At 35.9% G+C, this 26,362-nt stretch overlaps 1 protein-coding gene across 2 annotated transcripts; it reads right to left on the bottom strand.

Annotated features, from left to right (window-relative positions):
• Positions 1-374: 374 nt before the first annotated feature.
• arhgap42a (Rho GTPase activating protein 42a) lies at positions 375-26,007 on the bottom strand. 2 transcript variants are annotated; one of them, XM_079898430.1, is made up of 25 exons: positions 25,607-25,933; positions 24,518-24,613; positions 22,190-22,251; positions 15,544-15,615; positions 12,777-12,878; positions 12,547-12,657; positions 12,158-12,262; positions 10,965-11,094; positions 9,812-9,912; positions 9,428-9,537; positions 9,230-9,289; positions 8,198-8,276; positions 7,476-7,515; positions 7,245-7,307; positions 6,275-6,349; positions 5,972-6,056; positions 5,829-5,887; positions 5,617-5,722; positions 5,320-5,479; positions 4,186-4,366; positions 3,719-4,114; positions 3,023-3,179; positions 2,852-2,911; positions 1,827-1,906; positions 375-1,641 (listed from the first exon to the last, which is right to left on the bottom strand). In XM_079898430.1, the coding sequence occupies exons 1-25, from the start codon at positions 25,758-25,760 to the stop codon at positions 1,553-1,555; spliced, it is 2,733 nt and encodes a 910-aa protein (XP_079754556.1). In that variant the 5' UTR covers positions 25,761-25,933; the 3' UTR covers positions 375-1,552. The 2 variants fall into 2 exon arrangements, with proteins under 2 accessions (XP_079754556.1, XP_079754557.1); XM_079898431.1 differs by lacking the exon at positions 9,230-9,289 and having other exon boundaries at positions 25,607-26,007.
• Between the last annotated feature and the right edge of the window lie 355 nt (positions 26,008-26,362).

Genomic DNA, 26,362 nt, shown 5'->3' with positions numbered 1-26,362 from the left:
TCCATCCAAAGTACAGGAAAAATCCACGTTTACAAGCAAATGATAGGGAAGTTTACTGACAAACACACTGTCAGATATTTTTTTGTAATAATGTGTCATACTGATGTACTGTTCAGTGTTCAGTACAAAGGCAAAGTGAATAATGTTTTCACATTTGTAAATGTGGAATTTTTTGTCACTTTTCATGTCCTCTCAACAGTGTATATAGAATATAAAGCAGTAAACTGAGAATGCCTTTTAGATTTAAACTGAGGTGGCATAGATAGATAGATAGATAGATAGATAGATAGATAGATAGATAGATAGATAGATAGATAGATAGATAGATAGATACCGACATGAACAGGTTGAAACACAACAAAAGGAACCCGACTCAAACAATGACATTTTATTAGTAAAAAATGCTTTATAAGAAAATCATCACACATTAAATTACTTTGTAAATGATGTTAATAATCAGTATTATAATCTGTATAACAATTCCTTTTTCCATTTCAACATATGGAAATGCTAAACCAGTGTACAATAAAATACAGCAGAGCCATTACTTGGAAAAACTGCATTTTTTGTGAGCACAAACTAACAAATTATAACTTTAACAATCTACAACGTTTAACACTGTCAGAAGTATTTTGTCTTTTTTTTTATTATTGTACTTCATTAAACAAAATCCACTATATTATATTTAACAGTATAAGTTACAATTTTGAAAGAACTTTTGGTTTGTTACACTGTTTTGCCAAATACCACAAATTTGACAGTATATTAGTACAATAAAATAAGTATATAAGAAACATTTTTTGGCTCTTAAAGTCAGTTCATTCAAGATGTATTTTGTGAAATTTGTGTGTGGGGGGGTGGGGGGGTGGGGGGGGGGGGGGGAGTTAAGGACATGGAAAGGTTCAGAGGTACCGATTTTCTATCTAACCCTTTGAAATTGTATAGAATAAAAATTTGTATCAACTAATTGATTTCACCTAAAAGATTCAACAGTTACTGAAATGAAAGATGACCGGCATCTACCAAAAATGCTTGATCTTTTGGTATCACTAAAAAGAAAGTCAATAAAACATACTACTGACAATTTCACATATGTCAGATTGGGCAATACAATATCTTCTGCTACTTAATATGGTCGCTAATTAATGCATATGGCACAGGTATAATTCTCCCTCTATATATTTCCCTCAGAGCCGTACCGCAACACGGATCAGAGTGTTATGAGCTCATGTCTACAGTTTTAAAATATTACAGCCCATCAGCATTATGGGTCTCATATAAATACAGAAATTTGTGTTAATACAGTCAACTGCTTGTACCTATGGTAATAAAATCTACTGTACATTTAAGACAAAGATGATATTTACATCCCGAATAAACTTTATCAAATGCGATGGTTAATGATGTGGTTATAATACTATGCAAAAACTAGAATGCTATGCAAAAATGATTTACATACAGTAAGGTAGCAATGTACATTTAAATGGTCCCTTTTTTGCAGAAATGAACACCATGGATACCATGGACTTTGCTTTTGCCTTTTCTGGCCCCATCAGTGGAACGCCACATAATTCTCTGGAATGAGTCCAGTTTTGCCGTTATATGTAGCTTGGAGCCAGCCAGGTTCCACTGAAGCATACACTGCATGGACATTAAGACAAACACATAACAATAAAGAGTTAAAAGCAGAATAACTGAGTGCACAACATTCTACATAGCCTTTCGTGTTTCTGTTTCCTTATAAAAGTAAAGTAGAGGCTCATAGCTCAAACTGTATCCTTAGCAACAGTACACAAAGCAAAGTTTTGAACAGCGAGTGTGGTTACCATTGGAGAAGAGCGCCCCCTGAGGAAAGCTGAGCTCATGACTGTGCTCCGCTTGACAGGAAAACAAGGCTTTAGCCTCTCTGTAAAAACACCAGAGGGAGTTAGAGACATGACCAATAAGGAAACTCACTAACATCCCTGACAACATCAACAACACTTTACCTTTGGCTGTTCTTAGTACACACAATATCAAGAAATTCAGTCCAATTTACAGAATATTTGAATGCATGTCATTTAAAAAGTACTAAACACTAATTTGATTGTTTTCAGTGACCAATAGCCTTTTTAAAACACATTTTACAACATGTTTTTTATTCATTTGCAAAGTAAAAAGGGCTGGCACAACACAACAACACAACTAACCTGAAATATACAGACATACCTTTCACAGGAATAAATTACATTTTTAAATATTAAAATAGAAAACAGTTACTTTAAATTGTAATAATATTTCTCAATATTACTGCTTCACTGTATTTTTGATCAAATAAATGCAAAAATGTGGAAAATCTTAACGACCCCAAACTTTTGAAAAGTATAAGTGTATAAGGAAAAATTACAGGACAATGACATAGAATAGACCTTAGAAATAACCTCATAAGATATAGCATAAATAATATCTGATCACGACTGTGGTGTCTTTCTCTTAGCGCCGTGCACTTTAGCCGATGTGACATTTTAACAACGTTTGGAGATTCCGTTTAGACATGGAAATAAGTAATAATAATTACTGCTGTCAAATAAATTAATCGTGATTAATCGCATCTAACATAAAAGTTTGTAAATATATAATATATATATATATATATATATATATATATATATATATATATATATATATGTGTGTGTGTATTATATAAATACATATATACACATTAAGAGTACATAGTACACACACACACAGACACACACATATATATATTCACAAACTTTTACGTTAGATGCGATTAAATCGCAATTAATCGATTTGACAGCACTAATGATAATAAATAAAACTTAACAATACAATTAATCTGGCTCATTACCTTCCCATTGTGGGCTGTGAAATCACAGGACTCTCAAAGATTGCTGCCCGGCAGGCCACACTGGGGGATAAAAGCATAGCACATCTGATATCATATTGAGATCAACTGAGATCAGTGTAACAAACTGATTTTACATAATGACAGAAGATCACTGAGAAGGTTTTTACTTACACAGATCCCGGTCTCTGGTAGCCATTGCTGGTTGAGGAGTCAGCTCTGTATCTCACGCTCTCTTTAGGAGGAAGATCAGGTAGATGGAGGGACTTGAGACTGTCTCTCTGACCGCGTGACACCAGGCTCTGGACGGAGCCGTGACAACTTCTGAAACCTGAGCGTTACCAAGAAACGTATATGTGTGTGTGAATCATTATGTCCTGGAAAATGTATCCTTTATGTTGTTTCTTTCTCTTATGTTTCAAATGCTATCTGTAGCCTAATGCCGCAAGGGGGAACTAAAGAACAATGTTTGTTCTGTACTACTTTCTGTAGTCAAGGCCAACAGGCCTTAGGAGAGACTAGGGAGCAGGATTTTATAATCAACTTAAACTAAAACATTTCTCATTAAGTTTAACTTGATGTATTAGAATTTAAAACTGAAATAAAATTGAATAAAAAACATATAGACCATAAAAAAACAACTGACTATTTTAGAACTAACCCTCTTAGCTCTCTCAAAGCTTGCTTAATTTTTATCGCCAATTGACCTGGCATTATTTTACAGGTAAAATTCACTGCATTCTGCTGATGTTGATGTTTATTTGCACATGCTGTTAGGGTTCTGTTGAAGAGTGGATTGTGCTGGTTAGTGGATAAGATGCGGGATTTCGTGAATTCGCCTCCACATTGTGCAAAAATGTGCTTTCTTACCCTCAGAAATGTGAAGTGAAGTGAGAGAAGAGCAGGTGGACAGACTGTGCCGTTCTTCCCCATGATCCTCCAGCGTCTCTCCTAGAGTCCTCTGGAGGATCTCTGAAGCCGGAGAGCTTCGATCTCCAGGGCTTGTACTCAGTGCTTCTTCCCATTCTCCATCAGTCTTGTTGGCGTCCTCTTTGGAGCTGGAATCGGGGCTGGCGGTGCAAGGAGGGCTTTTGGGCCCATTGGAGGAGGGAGATGAAGTGGTCCAGCACAGACTGCCTGATCCCTTGTGTTTGGAACGTGATGGGGAGCCCGTCTTAGAGCAGCTGTTCTGCTCTGAAGAGTGCGACGAGAGAGACTCCATACTGCCCATGGGAGTGCTACTCGGACTGCTGCTGAACGTGTCACCTGATGGAGAGAAGGGGTTAAATTGACTCCTCTAACAGATGGACTGAATGCCTGTTTTTAGGGACACTCACTGTCAGCATCAGCCAGGCACAGGGTGGGAGGGTACAGGCCTCTAGATTTACGGGACCCTGAGGACAGGCAGATGGCTTTGCTGCGGCGGGCACTGGCACTGGCACTGGCACAGGCACGAGAATGAGAGTGAGGCTGAGGCTGTGGCAGGGGGACGTTAGGGTCTGGAGCTTGATGAAATATCTAAGAAAAAAAAAAGATACCAAGAGTGTTTTGATCCAACCAAAGAACATCTGCATTAGATGAGCAAAACTATATAAAAACATATTTGGAGTTGGGAAGTAGCGATGTACCATATACAGTCTCTAATTCTCATCAAAGATGCCTTCATTTGATAAAAATGCAGTCAAAACAGTAATATTGTGAAATATTACAACTTAAAATAAAAGTTTAATATTTTAACATTTTAAAATGTAATTGTGATGGCTGAATTTGCTGAATTTTCAGCAACTTCAGTGTCACATGATCCTTCAGAAATCATTCTGTTATGATATGATTTGCTGCTCAAGAAACATTGATCAATATTATGGAAACTGTGATGCAGTTTATTCAGGATTCTTTAATTAATTAATTTTAAATAGGTTATAACATTATACTTAAATGTCTTTACTGTCACTTTTGATCAATTGAATGTGCCCTTGCTGAATAAAAGTATCCACTGCTTAAAAAAAAATAATATTTATTTTACATTATTATTATTTTTTGATTTTTACAATTGCTGTAATCTAATGCTCACTTAAGTAAAAACACAACTAATTTAATAACATTCTTAAATTTAATCATCTTTATCAAACCTCATAATGAATATCCATTTTTCATTTCGTACATTATAATGCTGTGATGCCTAAATTCACTAATAGCATTTAAAATAACTGATTTTAGTATTATTAAGCATTTTATTTTGAGTTTATTCAGGCAAAATGTTATAGAATTGTAATATCAGATATTTACTGGTTATTGGCAGTAACATGAATTATTTATCAGCCAGAATTTTAAATAATCGATGCAAACTTGTTGAAAAGCATTTTAAGGGTAAACATAGTAGTCAGATAAGCAATTCTCATCTTTTATTTAATAATTTGTTCCTCTATCAGCATGCTGTCTATTCAAACAGAATTGTTTGTTTAAATGATCACCTTATCATAGTTTTCTATCAGGATCTCTACAACAATATTTTGAAATTTGATGTTCATCATGGCAGCAACTGTCTCCTCCTGAGAGCGCATGAGCGTTGGGCCAAAAATCACACCCAGGTTAGACACGGTCATCAGATTCTTCTGACTATGTGTGGAAACCCTGTCAAAAACAGCAGAACAGTTTTTTTTTTAAAACACCATGGTTAGCACCTCCTTGTGGAATTTAAAGTGCACTCATGAACCAATGTACTAGACGTGCAGTTTCTTCTTCAATGTTCAAGAACTAGAGCTACATACACATGCAGATGTTTAATCAGAATATCCAGCATCTCTTTATTCTTGTCGGGGAGCTTGTGGACGAGGGCGTGAACAGCACAGACCCTGTAGTTCTGATCATCAGACTCTAAAAAAACAAATAAAAATCAATCCAGGCATCTAATCATTAAATAAACAAGTCACAGATGGACATGATGAGGAGTTCATCGAGGACAGAACATGCTAGAACTCACTGACTGCCATGATGAAGTCTTTGTGGAGTCTGTAGGTCATGAGAGGTTCTGCCAGACACCTGTAGGGAACAGAATGACTTCCTTTTTTTCCTTGATAACATGCCATTTTCAAAAAGTAAAAATTATGGCAATTATTTATAAACCTGAGGTAATTCTTCAGGCCACTGGTGATGGTCTTGTTATCCCAGGTGTCTGGGTCAAGGTCCATATCTGCAGGAGCTTTGGCTGCTGGAAGGGTCAAATGAACTCATATTAAATGGAATTTGGCTTCAAAAACATCTGCTTAAGGTTACTGTAAATAGTGTGTATTTCTAAAAAACTATAATTTTGTATAACAATATTACAAAAATGGCATTATGGTAAAGTCTTCATGTATATACATTTATCAGGTTTCTGTGAGCAAAAAAGAAAGCATTCTATAGTAATGGATTTCTGGATTACTGTACCAAACACTGAAGTCATCAATCGCTGGACTTTAGAGTTAACTCCACCAATTCTGTACAGCCCCATTGTGTTAATGCCTAGACATGAAAGGGAAAATACAGTTTTTGTATTATAAGAAATTCAATGCAATAAAAAAAGTTAAAATATTCTGTAAGTTAATAAAAAAAATGTATTTAATAACTAAATTGAAATATTATATATATTTAAGTTAAATCAATTATTTACAGTTACTGATTTAACCTGATTCAATTCAGTTGAAGTCATGAAACTCTATTAAACTCTAATATTTTTGTTTGGACATGCAGTATCATTCAAAATTTAAGGTCAGTGAGATTTTTTGGAAAAAGTCTCTTATGCTCTTCAAGGCTGCATTTATTTGATCAAAAATACAGTAAAAACAGCAATATTGCAAAATATTATTAATTTCTATTTTAATATATTTTAATAATATGTCATATTTATAACTGGCAAAGCTGAATTTTCAGAAGCCATTACTCTTGTGATTAATAAAATAAAAAAAGCATTTATTTTAAATAGTTTAATTTAAATTTAACTTAATTTAAGTTAATTAATTTTAACTTTTTGTAACCATGTAAAAGTCTTTACTGTCACTTTTGATTAATTTAATGCATCCTTGATGATAGGGCTGTAAAATCAATTAATCGTGATTAATCGCATCTAACATAAAAGTCTGTTAACATAATACACACACACACAGAAATATATATATATATATATATATATATCACACACACACACATATTTTTGTAAACACAGAATTTTAAGTTAGATGCAATAAATCACGATTAATCGATTTTTACTTGTTTAACAAAAGTATTCATTTATTTAAAAAAATAATCTGACAAAACATTGAAACGGTATTGTACATACATGCACATAAATGTACATAATACGTGTCATAATATATGTATTGCAAAACTTAAACTAAGTGAAAAGGATGCAGAGACTCACCTCTTGTTTCCACAAGCTCTATACACTTCCTTACAAAATTAAAGCCTGCTTCATTTAGGAATGCTGTGGACAGAGAGTTTACATGTTACATAAATATGAGGCTAACGCAGGTGAACTATTTATGTCTTATAAATTAACATGCAAGTGGATTGAACAGTATGTCTATATTACAAACTGCCAAATTAATCCGTTCTCTATATACACCAAAAATGACAATTAAATAGAACTTACTTTCCTCTTTCTTGCTCAGAAGTGCTGGAAGGGTGTAAATCTAGAAGAAATCACCATATGTTTATAAAACACTAAATATAAATGCGATTTAAAGCATATACATTAATGCATTATATTGCATAATCCATATATCTTCTAGGAAATAAATTATAGGGCCGTATATACAAAATACAATTTATAGTTTCATACTATAAACATACACCCACTAATAATCCTTTGTGTATAAGAAATTCCCAAACTCAGCTAAATAATAGCAGTGCAATGAGGGTCAAATGAGTTGAAGCCAATCAACTACAGCTGACAGTATAAGAGTCAAAACAAAGAGTCATTAGCAAAGTGTAAATTCTCAGCTGTCATCTTTTTCCTGTCCATGTGTACACTATTCATTGCCTGGAGTTCAAAGAGCCTCTATAACAACAATTACGTGTCTATAACGGGAAAGGGGAGTACATTGGGCTAAAGAAAAAAGAAAACCTATTTCAAGTACAAAAATAATGACCGGTAAAATGGGTTTCCTTGTCTGTCATTGGTCAGCCAAACAGATAATTCTGATTTACGCCATTGATTGGACCGACCTTTATTTTACAGGCTTTTACTGTTATCTTATCACAATTTAGAAACCCTTTCTTTACAATGAAGCTCTTGCACTATGAACAGACATGTTTATCAAACCGAGAGCAGAGTCTCATTTTGAGCAGCGTCGGCTGGGCGGCTGCTCTTACCGGCTCTTTTCCGTCCATGGCCTCCATCCACAGCCTTCTGTTGGATTCAGAGAGAGCCTGAAGAGTGATGATGCCATGCCTGTGGGACAGATTGACAGACGTTAACTCTCAACTCCTGGTGTAAAATGAGAGGTTGAATAAGAATTTTGCATAATTTATCTGTTCATTTATTACCTTTTTTTAAATCAAGCTCTAAGCATTATGCCTATGCATAATGAGAGGTTTATAAAGCTTGCAAACAAAGTAGCAAAAAGCATTTTTTGTTTCTTTACTGCCATTCACAGCTCCAACATGGTATAAAAAAATAATTTAATCTGAGTTGTGAGGTTGCAGCCCGAATTAATGCAAGAGTTAAAGGGCCAGGTACCAAAAAATAAATCAAACGCACGTCTTTTTTGTAAGTTGTGACATATACTAAACTAAACTTTTTGTTTAGTATGTTTAGGCAACTGTTACATGGCATTAAAAAGTAACTTAGGTTGTGTTCACACTTGTAGCTCGGTTTATTTTTGGACCAAAAAAGAAAACGATACATTTAGTCCTGGTCATTTTTAACACTGAACCTAAATACACAAAACAAAAAACAGCTTTTATGACATACATTTTGCGACTGAACTTATCGAACATTCCAAACAATGCTGTTTGCGGCCTAAATGCACTCATTGTATGTGCGTACATATGATGGTATTTGCCAGCTGAGAACTCACAAAGAGTTTATAAAGTGTGTAAAAGAGTCGAAACAGTGCCAGGAATTCCTCCATTGCACACAAATGAAGATCTGAAGCAAGAATACGCAGATCCGACACCTGAAAAGACATTTTCAGACCCCCTGAAAATGTGGGTCTAGGTCTGCTTGTTTGGTAAGCAGTGTTCAAACTTATTCAAATGAGTTGCATTAACAGAGCATTCGTACCAGAGTTTGTTTTAAACAAACCAAACCTTTCAAGTGTGAACACATCCTTAAATATAGCACATATAGGGAAGTGATATTATAAGAACACGGCAGCAGCTCAGGATAAAAGTGCAACGTACCGATGGGCTTTATAGAAACATTGCAGATAACTGAACAGAAGCCCTTCACAGGGTTTACCTCTTCAGTTATGAGGAGAGAAAAGAAGAGATGGAATGAAGGAGAGAGTCTTGAAAGTGACAGACCGAAGAGAGCATTAAACACAACACAATCTCCTGCAGCACTCAAATTTCTCTCAGTGTCACAGCCTTTCCACACACCTTTCCACCACCTCAATGTCGAAGCAGAATCGCTTGTCAATAGAGTCAGTCCTTCGTCTGATGCAGGACTTCAGCTTAAACATCTCAGGGGGACTCAAGATCAGTCCATTCTATCAATAGAAGACAAAAGGAATCAAAATGTAGAAATGAGAGACAGGGTTTAGATTAAGCCAGGATTAGGTCACATTTAGATCAATTAGGACATTTAAGTAGCTTTTATAAACATGCCTTAGAAAAATACATTACTGGTGTGCATCTTGAGGCAAAAGAATGGCATATTTTAAGATATGTTAGTGGAAGTTGCTTTTCAGAAATGCATTTTAGTCTGGGACTAGCTTAAGCACTGTCTGTGAAACCGGGGGATCAATTCTAAACATTTAATACCTGTTTGCCTCCAGACTTGAATTCAGAGTTGCTCATCGTAAACATTTTGGTCCCTTTCTCATACGTGCAGTAATGTCGACTCCACGTGCATCCCAAGGGTCCTTCAACAGAAGACAGGTGATCATTAGTGCACATGAATTTACATACAGGTGCTGGTCATAAAATTAGAATATCATCAAAAAGTTGATTTATTTCAAGAATTCAACTTAACAGGTAAAACTAATATATTATATAGACTCGTTACATGCAAAGTGAGATATTTCAAGCCTTTATTTGTTATAATTTTGATGATTATGGCTTACAGCTTATGAAACCCACGAAATCAAAATCCCAGAAAATTAGAATATTACATGAAATCACACAGCAACTACACAGTAATCCCATGGTCATTGAACCAGGTTTTGGTTCTTTTGGCAGTGTGGGCAGGTGCAAATCCTGCTGGAAAATGAAGGAAGCATGAAGTGCTGTGAAAATGTCCTGGTAGACGGCTGCGTTGACTCTGGATTTAATAAAGCACAGTGGACCAAAGTCCTCTTTTCTGATGAGAGCAAATTTTGCATCTCATTTGGAAACCAAGGTCCCAGAGTCTGGAGGAAGAATGGAGAGGCACACAATCCAAGATGCTTGAAGTCCAGTGTGAAGTTTCCACAGTCTGTGTTGGTTTGGGGAGCCGTGTCATCGGCTGGTGTTGGTCCACTGTGCTGTCCACTCAACGCAGCCGTCTACCAGGACATTTCCAGAGCACTTCATGCTTCCTTCAGCAGACAAGCTTTATGGAGATGCTTCCTTCATTTTCCAGCAGGATTTGCACCTGCCCACACTGCCAAAAGAACCAAAACCTGGTTCAATGACCATGGGATTACTGTGTAATTACTGTGTGATTTCATGTAATATTCTAATTTTCTGAGATTTTGATTTTGTGGTTTTCATAAGCTGTAAGCCATAATCATCAAAATTATAACAAATAAAGGCTTGAAATATCTCACTTTGCATGTAATGAGTCTATATAATATATTAGTTTTACCTGTTAAGTTGAATTCTTGAAATAAATCAACTTTTTGATGATATTCTAATTTTATGACCAGCACCTGTATATTAACAATCTACTTGAAAATCAATATTCTAAATGTACACTGCTCAGGAGGATCCTCACGTTTCTCTTGCACATAGAGGAAGCCCTCCATGGTCCACTGTCCTGGAGCTTTAAAGTCCTGCTCTGCAGACCTTATCCTTCTCATCAAATTCTCCACTTCCTGTCTTGTGCTCTCAAAATTATTCCTTGTCTTCAGACGGAACATCAAAACAACAGTGTTGGTTCTATAGGGACATCACTGTAATCCAAAGTACAGTTCCTTCCATATGCAGAAATAAATACTGGACATTCTAATATATAACACAGAATTGATTCACACAATCAACAATTTTTTACAAGTTTAACTACACAGTGGCTTTTATATAAACATTATGGGCCCTATTTTAAGTGCATGGTCTAAAGCGTACGGCGCAAATTCACTTAGGGCATGTCCGGACCCACTTTTGCTATAGTTTAACAACGGGAAAAATGGTTGGCGCGCCCAGCGCATGGTCTAAAAGGGTTGTCCCTATTCTCATAATGAGTAATGGGTGTGTTTTGGGATTTACGTGTGTTAAACCAAACAGAGTCTCATTTCCCATTCCCTTTAAATGCCAGTTGCGCTCGCACCATGGCAGATTCGCTATTTGCATGACGGAATTTGATAGTGGAAAGACCGAACAAGTCTTCAGAGCGCAAACGGAACTGTTTGTTCACGAAGTAAAAGTGTGCAAAGCAGACCATCTACGGGACAAGCCAGATTCCACCATATCTTTATGTACACAATAATAATCTTTTACATTGTAATCCTTTTATTTTAAATATTTGCCATATTTGTGTGCTGCTGTGCATCCCTGTGTGTTTAATAAGCAGAGTGTACGCGTGTTGTGGACCCACCTATAGGCGCACATTACTAATGCGCTCATTAAATAACAAAAAAAATATTGCACCGTTGACTTTAGACCAGGTTTCAGTTGGTCAATGACGTAGTCTATTTCTGTTGCCTCAAAATAGCAACACGCCAACAATGCCCCAGAACACACCTCGTTTTCAGACCAGCACGCCCATGGGTGCACAAATGGGTGCAAATGCATTTGCTATTTAAACAACGTGGCGCAGGAAGTGAAAATGATAACTGTGTCGGACTGAAACTAGCAAAAAACACTTGCGTCTCGCTTGCCGCTGCATTGCACCGGGTGTAAGATAGGGCCCAATATGTTTGCTGGCTCATTTTTAAACCGATATGTCAGGCCACGTCATCTGAAATCGCTTACATTCTGGAGGTTGAACTGTAGCTGTTGCTTGTAGGGTTCAAACTCATGTGCCAGTTCGTAACCCTCGTGGTAGAAGGTGAACAATCCCTGGAGGAAAGCCAGCAGCTGTGAAAAAGACAGAGGCAGTTGTATAGAAGCAATATCACACTCATAATCATGCAGCGTCTACCCATTTATAGGTTGATAGATGTGCAGGATGTGGCTGTCATCATCATTTTCGTTCTGATAGGCATGTGCTTCAGAGAAACAACACTGTTACAAGATGTGCCAATAGATTAAAAGCAGTCTAGCAGTTTTCCTCTCAGTAAGAGGAAGTCTTCGTATTTCTCATATCCCCAAATAAAAGCTGCATTCATAGTGCTGCAGAAATGGAAATAAGTGCGTCTTACCGGCTCAACAAACTCAAATTTTTTCCTCTCTTGCACTTCTTGGATTTTGAACACATATTCCAGGGAGGCGTCATAGAAGACCTGTCTTTCCTTATTTATATGGGTGTCTGCCTATAAAAGAATCACTTATAATCAAACCATTTGGTGAGGGTAAAGGAAATAGTTCAAAAAATATGTTATATACTGTGCACTCTGGATATTTTATAGCGATAAATGAACATTCAAGTTACCTCCTGCAAAAGGGACTCTTTCTTTCTGGAAGACAGGCTTAAGTGCTTCTCCAAAACCGTGTAATATTTCTCTGTCTCCTTGTCAAATTTCTTCTTCCCTTCCTACCAAAAAAAAAAAAAAAAAAACAGTGACATGAGTTGGAATTTCCTGTACTGTAATTTTGGTGATAAATGGTTTTTGCAGAGATAAGACATTACATAAAACGTTAGATTTGTAAACAAAAACATGTAAGAGTCTCATGAAAACATGAGTTTTCAATTGTTTATTTTCATTCCATAGCTCAAAAACAAATCATGAAATCTAAAAACCAGTAGATGGCAGACTCATATTTGACTTTTAAATAACTTGAATTCAAGACATTTAGGGCGGCACAGAATCTACCGGCAAAATATTCTGCTGAAAGCTCTACAGATTTCCACCAAATTCAAATGGCCATTATTTATTTATTATATATTTTAAATAAAATAAAAAATATAGGCCTATACTTAATTACACATTATATGTTTATTTATATATATTTTACTTATATAATTTATTTTTATATATTTAGTTGAATTTTATTTATATTAAATAAAATTCAAAACATTTTAATTTATAAATAAATGAAATACATATGTTTTATTATTTCAATCAAATTCTACTTATTTCCACAGCTAGCATGATTGTTTTTGTTTTACTAATTATAATTGAAATAATCTTTCACAACACTGTGTAGCTTTCTGAAGAAGTGTTTGGATGCAGATTCTGCACAGCTGTGTTTAAAATTATTTGCCATGATATTAAATCCATCCCGCCGAATTTGACATTTACACAAAAATTGTGAAATATAAAAAGGAAAATGTGCAGATTCAGTGTGGGTCTATAACATTAGAAAAAGCATAATTTTTTACGTAGAAATATGAAGTTGAACAATTGTGGATAATTTGACAATCTAGTATGATCCAGCAAATACACTTAACAAGAAAATAAATGACACATCAGTGACTCAACAGCTCAGCTGAATGGGAGTCAAGTGCCACTTCAGGACATGTGCTACACACTTCCTTAGTCAATGAGGTACCATCAGTGAAGAGTGTGATTAAGCCGATGACATGTAACACACAGATAAAAAACAACAACAACAACAAACACTGTGCGTATTTCTAATTCTATGGGACATCCTATGGCTCTAAATGAGGCAGAGTAAAGATGTTTCCAGTAGACAAGACCCCCACTTCCTGTGCCCGCACTGACTGACCCTATTTACATTGTACGAAGCGTTTATGCGCCGCAGACCTCCAGCAGTGAGAATCTTTTTCTTGAGACTGCAACTGAAACCAGTTTGAAGCTGTTTGTTTTTCCTGTTTGACATCAGCCCAACCTTTCCCATGACCCTTTAATGGCCACGCCGTCTAAACTACAGACTGGACTTGCCGAACAACAAACAGGAGGAATGTCATGTTTGACATGCTTAGTCCAGTTTCTAGGCCCATCTGCTGGCTAGCAATGACATCACTCTCTCTAGGAATGTGTTCTTTCTGTTCAGGGGTTTTAAAAAGACATGCATGCAGGCACTTATCAAGGAAAATATTTCCTCTGCATTAAAGAAACACTTCTAAAAGTAGTGTAACAGGGTCTCAAGCTTTTTTTTTTTATTTAGATGTGTTAGCCTTGTTATACAGTGTGATATGGAGCCCCTATGGGACAAGGTGATGGGAAAAAAGATATGAGATGGGAGGAAAAATTATGTCAAACCTTTCGCATTCTCTCACAAAAGCTTTGAAATATATTATATGCATGTACACTAGAATTCAAAAGATTTTTTTTTTAAATAAATTAATACTTTAGTTCAGCCAGAACACATTAAAACGATCAAAAGTGACAGTAACAGCGTGTATAATGTTACAAAAGATTTCTATTTTAAATAAATACTCTTTCTTGTTTTCAACATTGAAAATAATAATGTTTGATTTCTGGAGGATCATGTGACACTGAAGAGACTGGAGTAATGATGCTGAAAATTCAGCTTTGCTATCACATTATGTTTTAAAATACACTCAAACAGAAAATGGTTATTTTAAATGACAATAACATTTCACAATATTACTGTTTTTACTGTATTTCAGGTCAAATAAATGCAGCCTTAAATAGACTATTTCATAAACATTAAAAAACAAAAACAAAATATTTTTTCGGTTTTCATTCAGCATTTTCATTCCAGTTCTGACCTAATATTTACATATATTAAGTCGGAAATAAATTGTGTGAGACAGTGTTTTGGATATGTGCGGGAGGTTGAACAGCCGGATGCCATTCCCTTTGGCCTCCATCATGTCTCAACGTCTAAGTTAAGCGAGTTCCTTCGCTGCTCTTGCTGAAGAGCATCGGGCCAAAACTCCCAAATAAGGCAAGGAGTGTTTTGGCTCTGGATCTTTGAGCTCAACAGGCAGCGCTCCAGCTCTTCTAACACAACTGGAGGGGTCACATTGACAGATCACCAGGGCTCCCATGCAGCACAAGAAAGAATAAAGCTTTAACTAGACTCTGGTTATAAACATGCCCTCTAGCAAAGCGCTCACAGGCCATTTCATGGTCAATGTGGCATTACAGTATCTGGGTATAATTTAACTGCTCTTGTCTTCAACAGGTGTTTGTAATTTCCCCCCTTCCTGCAGGATTTCACAGATCTATATTGAACGTATAGGATCCTGTCACAGGCGGCGAAGGTAAAAATTACTTTCCGCTGACATGTAGAGCATTAACTCACAATGGGGTCTAAGAACTTACTTTGGCTGCTCCAATCTGCTCTTTGCGAAACTTCTCCAGAGGTGTGATCAAGACGTCATCAGCGTTCTGTATCTAAATAGAAAAAAAAAAAAAAAATCAATCTTCAAATAGTCAAGTATGACAAACCAATACTAATGAATCATCCATCAAAAACCTTTAAACATTATTAGTCCTTGAGGAAAATGTTTGCTTTGTACAGCCTTGAGATGGTCTAAAATAGCCTTTCATTACATCCGGCCTGCATTCCTCAGTATGTGGTTTAAAATGGGTCAAATAGATGAGAATTTTACAAACCTGCATTAAAAAATAGCTACAGAGATATTAAAATAAAAAGAGCAGATGGAAAAAGGATACAAAAAACGTTTGATATTGTTTGAAATACTTTGATTAAAAGAAAGGAAACACTTGCAATAAAATAAAAAAAGTTTTTCACCTTATGACAAAAATATCAGCATCCGCTCCTTTTACAATCTCTAGTGTTAAAAACCTCATTCAACAATGTGGTGCTCATTGTGTGAACTCATCGACATCAGTCCGTTTCTGCTAATAGTTAACAGCCGGCGAACAGTGCATGAACAGTATCCAAGGGAATTACTTTTATTTACTGTAAAATAACGGTGCTATAATTAGTACCATTTTCATGTAGGCACTCCAATTGGAAAAACATACAATTACATACACTAGTTCCTTTTATACACTTTCCCAGGCACAGCACGTAAGACTTCATGTCTCGCTGGAGAATTGGTCAAAATAAGTTCCACATGCTTGCCTGCGCTCAGCCAGCGGCAGCGCTGACCATCCATCTCTACAGGCTCCTTCCACCCACATCAACATTAATGGAATTTGCACTTACAAATAATAGAAATGTACAGACTCCCAAGTGGGTCCAGATGTATGCTATAGGCTTTAAAAGTATATAAGTGACAACTTAATGTCTAAGATATGCGTGCATTTCCTGTTCTGCTCATGGTGCACAGCTGAGTTTTTCCCTTATAGTGTAAACCAACAGCATATTTACACTAGATTGCGGTTTAGTTTACCGTATATGTTATATATAAAATACTGAACTTTCATTTTAAACTTTAATATTGTTATTGCAATGCACTAAGCAAGTTAAACAAGCTTGTCCTACACAAACATGCATGACAGGCTTATAAGCATAAGACAGATGAGCTGCATGTGGGACATACTGTATAAGAGTATCTCACAATAAAGTATCTCAACATGAATACTTTTTGTTTCATATGGTTTATGGTTCATATTATATGTCACAATCTGAACTAATCTTGTCATAAAGAGGTCATATTATCTAATATTTTAAGAAACTTACTGACCTTGAGATCATTTCCTGTTTTGTGTCTCTGCATATTGGTCACACCATGACTTCAATTTGGCATACAAAATTTTCAAAATTAATGAGCAGGGAAGCATTTTTATTATATAAAATAAATAAAAAATAACAACAATAATTATAGATTATGCCAAACTACTTAAAGGGATAGTTCACCCAAAAATGGTGATAGAATTTAGATTTTTGGGAGAACCTTTTAATGTAGATTAAATTAGATTTAATTTAAATTAGATTTTCTTTTCAAGAAAGGAAAGATTTTTCTTTCCTTCATTATTTTACCAGGACAACTGCATCACCCTCATCCTTAAATTGCATCAAGTTATGCCTCCCCAAAATGATCAAAATACATTTTTAATGCAGAAATCGATAACCATACTCAGGTGTATTCAAGTCAGCGTGGTAAATAAATGTCTAAAGTTTTATGTAAAGTATTTATGTTACTTATGTTAGTATTTATTTACTTCTTTCAATAAGTTAGCTACATGTAGGTTTATATAGCATTAGCAAGTCATGTTTATATGGGCTATGTTATATAGTTATGTAGATTTATATAGGTTATTATGTTTATTATTTTTTTATGTTCATGTATGTGTCTTTTGTCTCGTAACTCATTTAGGGTACATTTACACGACAACGATATGCTTAAAACGGAGAAGTTTTTCCTTTGTTTTCTGCGTACAGACCCCATCCGATCCCGATCCCCATTCACGAAAACGACTGAAAACGCTGTATTCTGCTGCCAGGCCATTAGATGGCGATGAAACACTATAGACTGAACACGTAACACGCATGTGCATGATGTCATCGTCTTCACAGATTCGCGTTTTTGCTGTTTACACGGAGACCGTTTTCAAAAACTTGCACTTTGAAAGCCGTTTTCAAAACTTTGCGTTTTCAGGCACCCAAAACGCCGTTGTCGTGTAAACGAACGGCCAAAACGCATAAAAAGTTTTACGTTATTGTTTGAATACGGTGTTGTGTAAACAGCCCCTTAGTTTTCTGTTCTATTCTAGTGTTTCCTGTTAGTTTGTTAATTGGTTCAGTTCTCCATTCCCTGCCTGTTTGTTTCTATGGTTACAGATTCCTCAGTTCAGGTGTGTTTCGTTAATGATTTTGTTAGATCCTTTGTTTGCCCTTGTACTTAAGCCCTCACTTTCTGTTAGTCCCTGGTCTTGCATTGTTGTTGTTTGATGTCAATGGGTTTGTGTGGTTGTGTTTCCTCCATGTTATTTTCTGGTTCATTGTTTTGATTCTTGGATTAAAGATTTATTTGGAGTATCTCCTTCGTCGTGCGCTTCATTATAGCCACTGCCGGTGATAGTAAGTCTATGTTCATATATTTTTACATGCGTAGCACAGTGTTCCTGTGAGGCACGCCATTTCATTCCTTTGTATGTCTCCGCATATAGCGGAATGACAAAAAAGCTCACTTGAACTTGAACAATAAGCACTCAACTCATTAAAGCAAGGGGCTTTTAGCACTTCAGATACAGCAGAATGCCGAGCGCTCCACTGGGTGAAGACAGTCACTCTGTTTTCTCAAGAGTTTTTCCCGTCTAAACTTCCCATGGCCCTTTTTAGCCAGAGAGGAAGCTCACTTCTTACATCAGTCTGATCCATCATGTGGGAAAATGCCTCCCACTTAAAGTGGAGCATGCTGGCAGTGCGCCTAAGATAAAAGTACCAGTGGATATGAGACTGTCTGTTAATCTGGCAGAACACAATGGCAGAAGTTCAATAAAACACTACAGTTGTGTTTACATAATGATTCACCGTTACGTGAGACACATCCTCTGGACCTGACCGTCTCGCCACTATGCTCCACTAACACGGAGTACTTCCCATCTGCACCCCTGTGGGAGGGCAAAGCATTTACTGGGAGTTATTCACCCCTTGGCTCTGTTATTGTATGTCTATGAATGAAAAGGCCCTCGGGGACTTTCTCAGCTTGACGGAGGTGTTTGTCACCCTGAGAGGCCTAGCGCAGGAGCCTGTGAGACTGAAGCATAGCACGGCCACGGTCTGCAGGAAGTAAAGAAACTATAGGAGACTGCTGGGTAATTCTTCCCCTGAGGCTCTTCACACAGCTCCGCTGAGCCACTCTCCTTTCTCCAACGAACAATGGATAGGACTGAAACTGCAGCCTGGATGCGGACTGACTGGGGCTCTCCAGGCAAACATATTTAATATCTTCTTGTGCAAATCAAGGGTTTCCATGTCAAAATGAATAGCTTTTGCCTGGTGTATTGACACATTTTGAATTTAATCCACTTTCAGGGTCATTTCTGTAATGCATGAATATGCTTTTGTGTTGTAATTAAGCATGTACTTCCATAAAAGTTTACATTAGACTTTCAGAAAAATGCTCTGCTGAAGCTCAAAACTCTCTATTTTTTTTTTTACTTTAACTTGATTATAAACAATGTAATATTAATAGAATGTGTAACAGGATGGAAATACAGAGCTAAAGTTAGCCATGTGTTGGATTTTGATAATATAATACAGATTTCTGTCATTTTATCAAACTGGATGGACTATTGTAGAATAAATCAAAGAATCAGAGAATGTTTGTGCTGTTGTTTGACAACTGAAAATTATGTCACTTCCTGGTAGATGATGTCATTCATGAACCGGTTTCTTAGTTAAAGGTAAAACACTAACAAAATGGACAAACTTCAATTGGACTATATAAAAGAAATGGATAAATCTGGAACATTTCTTATTTAAAAAAATGCCAGTTCTTCATTTTAGAAGTTATAAAATCTGCTCAAACCAAATAGTGAAATTATTTCAAATTCAAACAAATTTGTTCACTTTATTGTAGCATTGTGATAAAAGAAAACTATCCTCTTTAAGTTTAAGAAATGATGAGAACATAGAGCAGAAATGAATCACTAACTTGACATTTTGCGCAAGGGAGCATTACTCAAGTCTCTCACTGAGTAAAGAAAACATTTTGTGATCTACAGACTGGAAAAGTAATCATCAAAAAAGTATGAGCCAACAACACTGTGTCATGAGTGGATGACCTAAGGTTTGACCTCAGCGTTTTTATTAGACATCTAGACACAAGCCCAGAAGACACAATAGAGATGCTTGTCTTTGTCACAATAGAGACTGCTGTCCTACAGTCACACCATTACAGCTAATAACTTGGGCTTTCGTTTAGAAAACGTGAGTTTTAGATTTGGCCAGAAGTCAATAAGTCAGAACAGTGTCGGGTGATTGCAGCTATCAATAGATACAAATATGTACCATATCATTCAAAAGTTTGGAGTCAGTATTGTTTTAATACTTTTATTTAGCAAGGGTGTATTAAATGTATCAAAAGTTAGGGAAAAGACATTTATAATTTAACTAAATATCCAATGAATGCTGTTCTTTTGAGCTTTCTATTCATCAACTTATAGTCATAAGTTGTAGCAACTTATAGCAACTGTTTTTAACATTGATAAGAAATGTTTCTTGAGCATCAAACCAGCATATTTAAATGATTTCTGAAGGATCATGTGACACGAATAATGGATGCTGAAAATCAGTTTTGCCATCACAGGAATAAATAGCATTTTTAAACATATTCAAATAGAACGCTGTTATTTTAAAATGTAATAATTTTTCACAATAAAGCTGTTTTTACTGTATTTTTGATCAAATAAATACAGCCTTGTTGAGCATAAGAGACTTCATTTTAAACCATAAAAATAAAATACCTGACCAACCCCAAACCTTCAAATGATAGTGTGTCTTCAATCTACAATATCAATAAAAGAAACTCAGGTCAATGTGTGGATGAATCCCAAACAAAGCAGCATGTTAGTTAACATGTGGGTAGGGTCACCAGTGAAGCACAGAGGAGCATTGTTTGCCTGGTGAGGTCTTTCACTGCTGTACTATGACTAATGATCCACCAGCTGCAGCAGCGAATGCCAGTAATATTCCCTGGCAGCACATTGCCTTATGAATAATGCCATAAAACCACTTATTAGCTGCTGTAGCTGATGGCAAAGAAGATGCTATGAGAGATATTTAATTATCATCTGAACTTGCTGATCTGTGTCGTTTCCCTTCCCTCCACGAAGGGTCATGACCTAGAGAAAGCATCTTTTGGTAGACGGCCTGTTTCTCATAACACTCAGACTTGACTGCAGAAGCTCACAAAAAAAAACTCACTCAAAATAGTGCTAAACCACTAGCCTAGAAGTGTGCTATGAAGCTTTAACCATGTGTGAGCAATGCCACATAAAAGGAACAATAAAGAGACAACTACTACAAAAGCAAACAATCACTATGGTTACTTCAAATTACGACGCCTGTGGCAAATTTGAAGTGGACCACATCATGAAGTGTGCTTACAAGCCATCACTGAGATATTACACCCACATAACCAATGAAAAATGAAAATGATGTCATCATCCAGACATTTTTACTTTTATTCAGCAAGGATGCCTTAAATTGATAAAAAGTGACATTTAGAATGTTACAAAAGATTTCTACACTGTTAGAAAAATCTGTAGAAATTACAGTATTACTGGCAGCTACTTGCCAGTAACTTACTGTAGATTTAAATTGATGTTATTTACTGGCAACAATTTGTTCAAAATTAAATGAACATTAAACATTAACAAGTCTTTATCTTTACAGAATAAAACTAAAATAACATCCTCATGCAAAGCATTCTGGGAACCAAAATCTGAAGGAAAAAATCTTGATGAAGATTTCTGGTTCCCAGAATGCTTTGCATTAGATTGTTATTTTATAATTTTATTCTTTAAAGACAAAGACTTGTTAATGTTTAATGTTCATTTAACTTTGAACAAACTGTTGCCAGTAAATAACATAAATTTAAATCTACAGTAAGTTACTGGCAAACAGCTGCAAAAACTACAGCAAATTTTTTACAGTGTATGTCAAATAAATGCTGTTCTTTTAAACTTTCTATTCATCAAAGAGTCCTGAAAAAAAAAATGCATCATGGTTTCCACAAAAATATTAAACAGCACAACTGTATTCAACATAATCAACATAATAAGAAATATTTCTTGAGCACCAAATCAGCCTAAGAATGATTTCAGAAGGATCATGTGACACTGAAGCCTGGAGTAATGATGCTGAAAATTCAGCTTTACCATCACAGGAATAAATTACATTTTAAAATAGATTCAATAGGATATTAAGTAGTAATAATATTTCAAAAAACATTACTGTTTTTACTGTATTTTTATCAAATAAATGCAGCCTTGGAAAGCAAAAAAAAAAAAGAGCCCAAACTTTTTGAAAAGAAGCAAAGCAACTTACAAGTCGTCGTCTTTCCTCCTCCACTGTGTTCAGTAGCTGGGAGAATTCCTTGAATGACTGGGCTGTGATAAGAGAGAAGGAATTCCAATCATGAATTCATCGGCTCTGGATCTGTAATTACTCTATCAGCACATCTGCTTTTGCCCTTTGAACTTTTGGCATAAAAGAAATACAGAAAACCTGCAAATAATATTACCCAGGCAGAAAAAAAATACCATGGCCACCCACAACTGATCAATGCACAAAGGGGTATTCAAACAGCAGACCACATGTTCAAGATGTAGAAATGTGAGAGTAACATAAAGCATGTTTCCTGTGTGAGCCCTGCATGTGTGCAACACGGTCAGTCGTAGAAAAAAACAAAGACAAATCATTTAATAAGCCAAATTGCATGTTTTTATAGTGATCCTTCACCCAGTGATCCAATTTGCCTTGTTTTAACGTTTACAGGACACGATACTTGAAAAATAATTCAGATGTATGGTAAAATCAGCACCTGAGAAATGTGGGTTGATATTATGTAACACTACTAAAAGCAAAGAGTATGTGCTTCTGGTTTTTTTGTTTTGTTTTTAACAAAGGATGCTTTGGATACATCACTTCCTGTCCTGGAATATACAGCATTTTTCAGTTTGGCGATAAGAAAGGGTCCCACCTCACAGTTCCTCTCATCATTCTACTGGGATTTTAACCAATTAAGAACTCAGATAAGAACTACTTTCTATTAGGAGCACAGAGTAAACACACCCTCGTCATTTAAAAAATCATGTTACAGCAAGACAAATCTGCTTTGATGCACAGCAGGAGAACCATAAATTCACTGAGATGCACTTAAATGGCCTTGCCAGGCACCCGTGAAACAATAGCTATACTGTTGAGATGTTCATTTCACATTAGAACAACCGCAACGCTTTCTGGTACTGTGATTTTTCGCAAAACACAAAAGTTTGGGGTCGTCATATTTTTTAAATACTTTGTTTGAAAGCCATCTCTTATGCTCACCAAGGCTGTGTTTATTTGATCAAAAATACAGGAAAACAGTAATATTTTAAAATGTTATTACAACTTTTTTCTATTCTTTTTTCAGCAGCCATTACTTCAGACTTCACGTGATCCTTCAGAAATCATTCTAATATGCGGATTTGGTGCTTAAGAAACATTTCTTATTATTATCAATGTATATTTTTGTGGAAACCGTGATACATTTTATCTTCAGGATTCTTTGATTAATTGAAAAGAACAGTATTTATTTGAAACAGAAATCTTTTGTAACAAAGAAAGTCGTTTTTGAGCAATTTAATGTATCATAGCTGAAAAAAAGTATTAACTTCTTCCACAAAAAAAAAAAATCTGTCCTCTTACTGACCCCAAACATTTGAACGATAGTGTATGGCCATTATTTCTGGCTGCTTAGTTTCTGTTCAATCCAGTATCTCTAATAAATGGATGGGTTTTATACATTTTGAGGATAACATGAGTAATTATATGTAAATACCATTATTAAACAGGCTTAAACTTCAAATTATGAGTCTCAACAGTCTAAATATCTAACAATGTTATGACCAAAATTGGAGGCCAGAAAGGAACATTCTGATTCCTTGAACTTTCTTGCAGACAGTTGTTTGGGTTCATTCAGCAATTGTCTCAGTCTGATAAAGAACCATCACTGTGTTTGACACTATGGAGCTGTGGTACTACAGCAATGTGCAGCGTTCTCAGTTTTATTAGACAGTATCTGTTACTGTTGGCGGGTGACTGAGAATGACAGCTGCAAATAAAAAGCTTATGGACATTTAAGAGATTGTTTTATTGCTTGCATCATTGTTTACTGCTTAAAGGGATAATTAACACAACAAATGAATATTCTGTCATTATTTAAGCACCGTCATCATGTCGTTCCAAACCTGTATCAAAACTTTCTTTCTTCTGTGAAAGACAAAATAACTATTTATAGCTGGTCTTTTCAATACAATGAAAGTGAATGGTGATCAAACAGCTATCAATATTTTAAGGCAAGATTTTTTTGTGAACAATGACTTAAATTTCAATCTTTTTCTCACACAAAGCTGACTGATTTTATGATTATTTGGGCTCGCCTAACTCTGGCCCCCTCCCCTTTCATTGTATGGATGAGACATTCTGCTAAACTTCTTCTTTTGAATTGCATGAAAGAAACTGGTTTACTGGTTTAGAAAGACAAGAAGGTAAGTCCATGATGACAGAATTTTCATTTCTGGGTAAACTATTCATATTAAAAATATATAATTTAATTAATTATATCATGATTGTTCACATAATTTTCATCTTGATCATTTGCTAACTACTTACCAATATTAATCTCATCATCTGTCTCTGCATCTCCAATGCATTCAAACTGGAAATCTTGAAGGGACTGGGAAAATTTCTGCACAGCTGCAGAAAGATCTGTTGAATAGACAATTATTTTATGAAGCTTCCTTGTCATTTGAGCATATTCACTTTGATTTGTTCAGTCTAACAGGAAGGAGATGACATCACAAATACTTATTCAATCAAAGCATTAGTGCAAAGTAAGATTAAAGTCTTTTTGGGAAAACATTCACTGCCTTTTGTTTGGTACAAAAGCCAGAATGAGCCTTCTGCCAGATTGCTTTGAGGCAGAGAAGAAAGAAGAAAGTTGTGAAAGAGAATATTGTTGAAAATAACAAGATATAACCAAAGCTTTGGACCTAAAGTTCAAAGACTAGGCTAAAACTTGTACAAAGCAAATCCATCTAGAGGGAGGCAGGAGGAGCCATGATAGTGAAGTGGCAGATAACAGCATATCTAGTAAAGACTCCTTTCTGATACCATATCAGATCACAGCTGAATAAACAAGTATTTGATGATGGCATACAACCCTGTACATGCTCACTTCATAAACCTGTTCAATATTAGAGTGGTTAAATATGTGTTTACACAACAGGGAGAGTGACACTTGAAATTATTAGCTAACTGAGATGAAATCTTTAGACACATATGCCTACTAAGCTATCTTTTCAAGCAGTTAGATGAAATGTCTGTATTCAAGAGGGCAAAAGGTCAGCTGCTAGTTTGGTCCTTTCTTTTGGGAAGACTGCATGAACTGCACTTTCTCAAGACATCAGTTCAGATTCTCACTCATAAAATTAGGTAACAAAAAGTGAAGTAAATAAATACAAGCAATAGCCTAACAACAGTCAGCAACACTTATTACAACAAGAAGAAGATTTATGAGCAAAAAATACAAAATTAAGCATATATGTATATGGATTTTTTTGTGAGGATCTGAGAATCCTTAGATATTTCACGGGCACTACCAATTTGAGCGCTTAAACCTCAATAAATCATAAGATATCTTACATTGAAGAAAAGAAGAAAAAAAAAAGAAAAGAAAAAAACACACGACCTGTAACTTACTTTTAAGCGCGCTGATAAGCATATTTCCATCTTTGATTAGTTCCTTGATGAATTTATTAGTACGATCCAGCTCAATTTCGTGGCATTTGAGTCGCTCTCTGAAGTCAGGACTGTCCAGAAAAGAATCACTGAATTCCAGCGCCGGGAGCCCCATTGTAAAAGTGCGGATGAATGAAACCGTGAAACAAAACCTGACGAACACCAGCAACCGAAAAGCTTTAATCCTCAGGAAAAGTCGATTTCTTAAAAATGTAAACTTTCCACGGTTACGAGTCCCGAAACACCGTATCCCGAAATCCCACTTCCGGCATTTTGTTTCCCTGCTCAATCACTGAGAGGTTCAGTAGAGCGAGAAAGCGAGTGTAGCGGTGACTCCTACTGGTCTAATCCCGCTCACCTACAGTAAAACATGAGGACATGATTAGGCGACTGTGCTGGGTTTGGTATGTAGGCTACTACACCCTCCTGAGGTGACTGGAGAAGTTGTACGTCTCTAGGCTATATGAAATTATATGAAGTTTTTTTGAAGAAAGAAAGAAAGAATCAGCAGATTCTAAATCAGCAGATTCTCTTGTTTAATTGAATAACGTTCACAGAAGTGTTTGATGTACAAAAATGCCATGATAGGGACCTGAAAGTTTGAACAAAATCAGTATAGGCCACACCTGACACAACACAGACACACATATGTTGAATTTTGTTGGGCATTCCAGACATAATAATTTATATTGGCTGTACAAACTGTATAGACATTTA

This window comes from Squalius cephalus, assembly GCF_949319135.1.
Source record: "Squalius cephalus genome assembly, chromosome: 17".
In the NCBI taxonomy this organism is placed as follows: domain Eukaryota; kingdom Metazoa; phylum Chordata; class Actinopteri; order Cypriniformes; family Leuciscidae; genus Squalius; species Squalius cephalus.
Note: the sequence above shows the minus strand (reverse complement) of the source record. Positions and strands in the feature narration are given on the sequence as shown.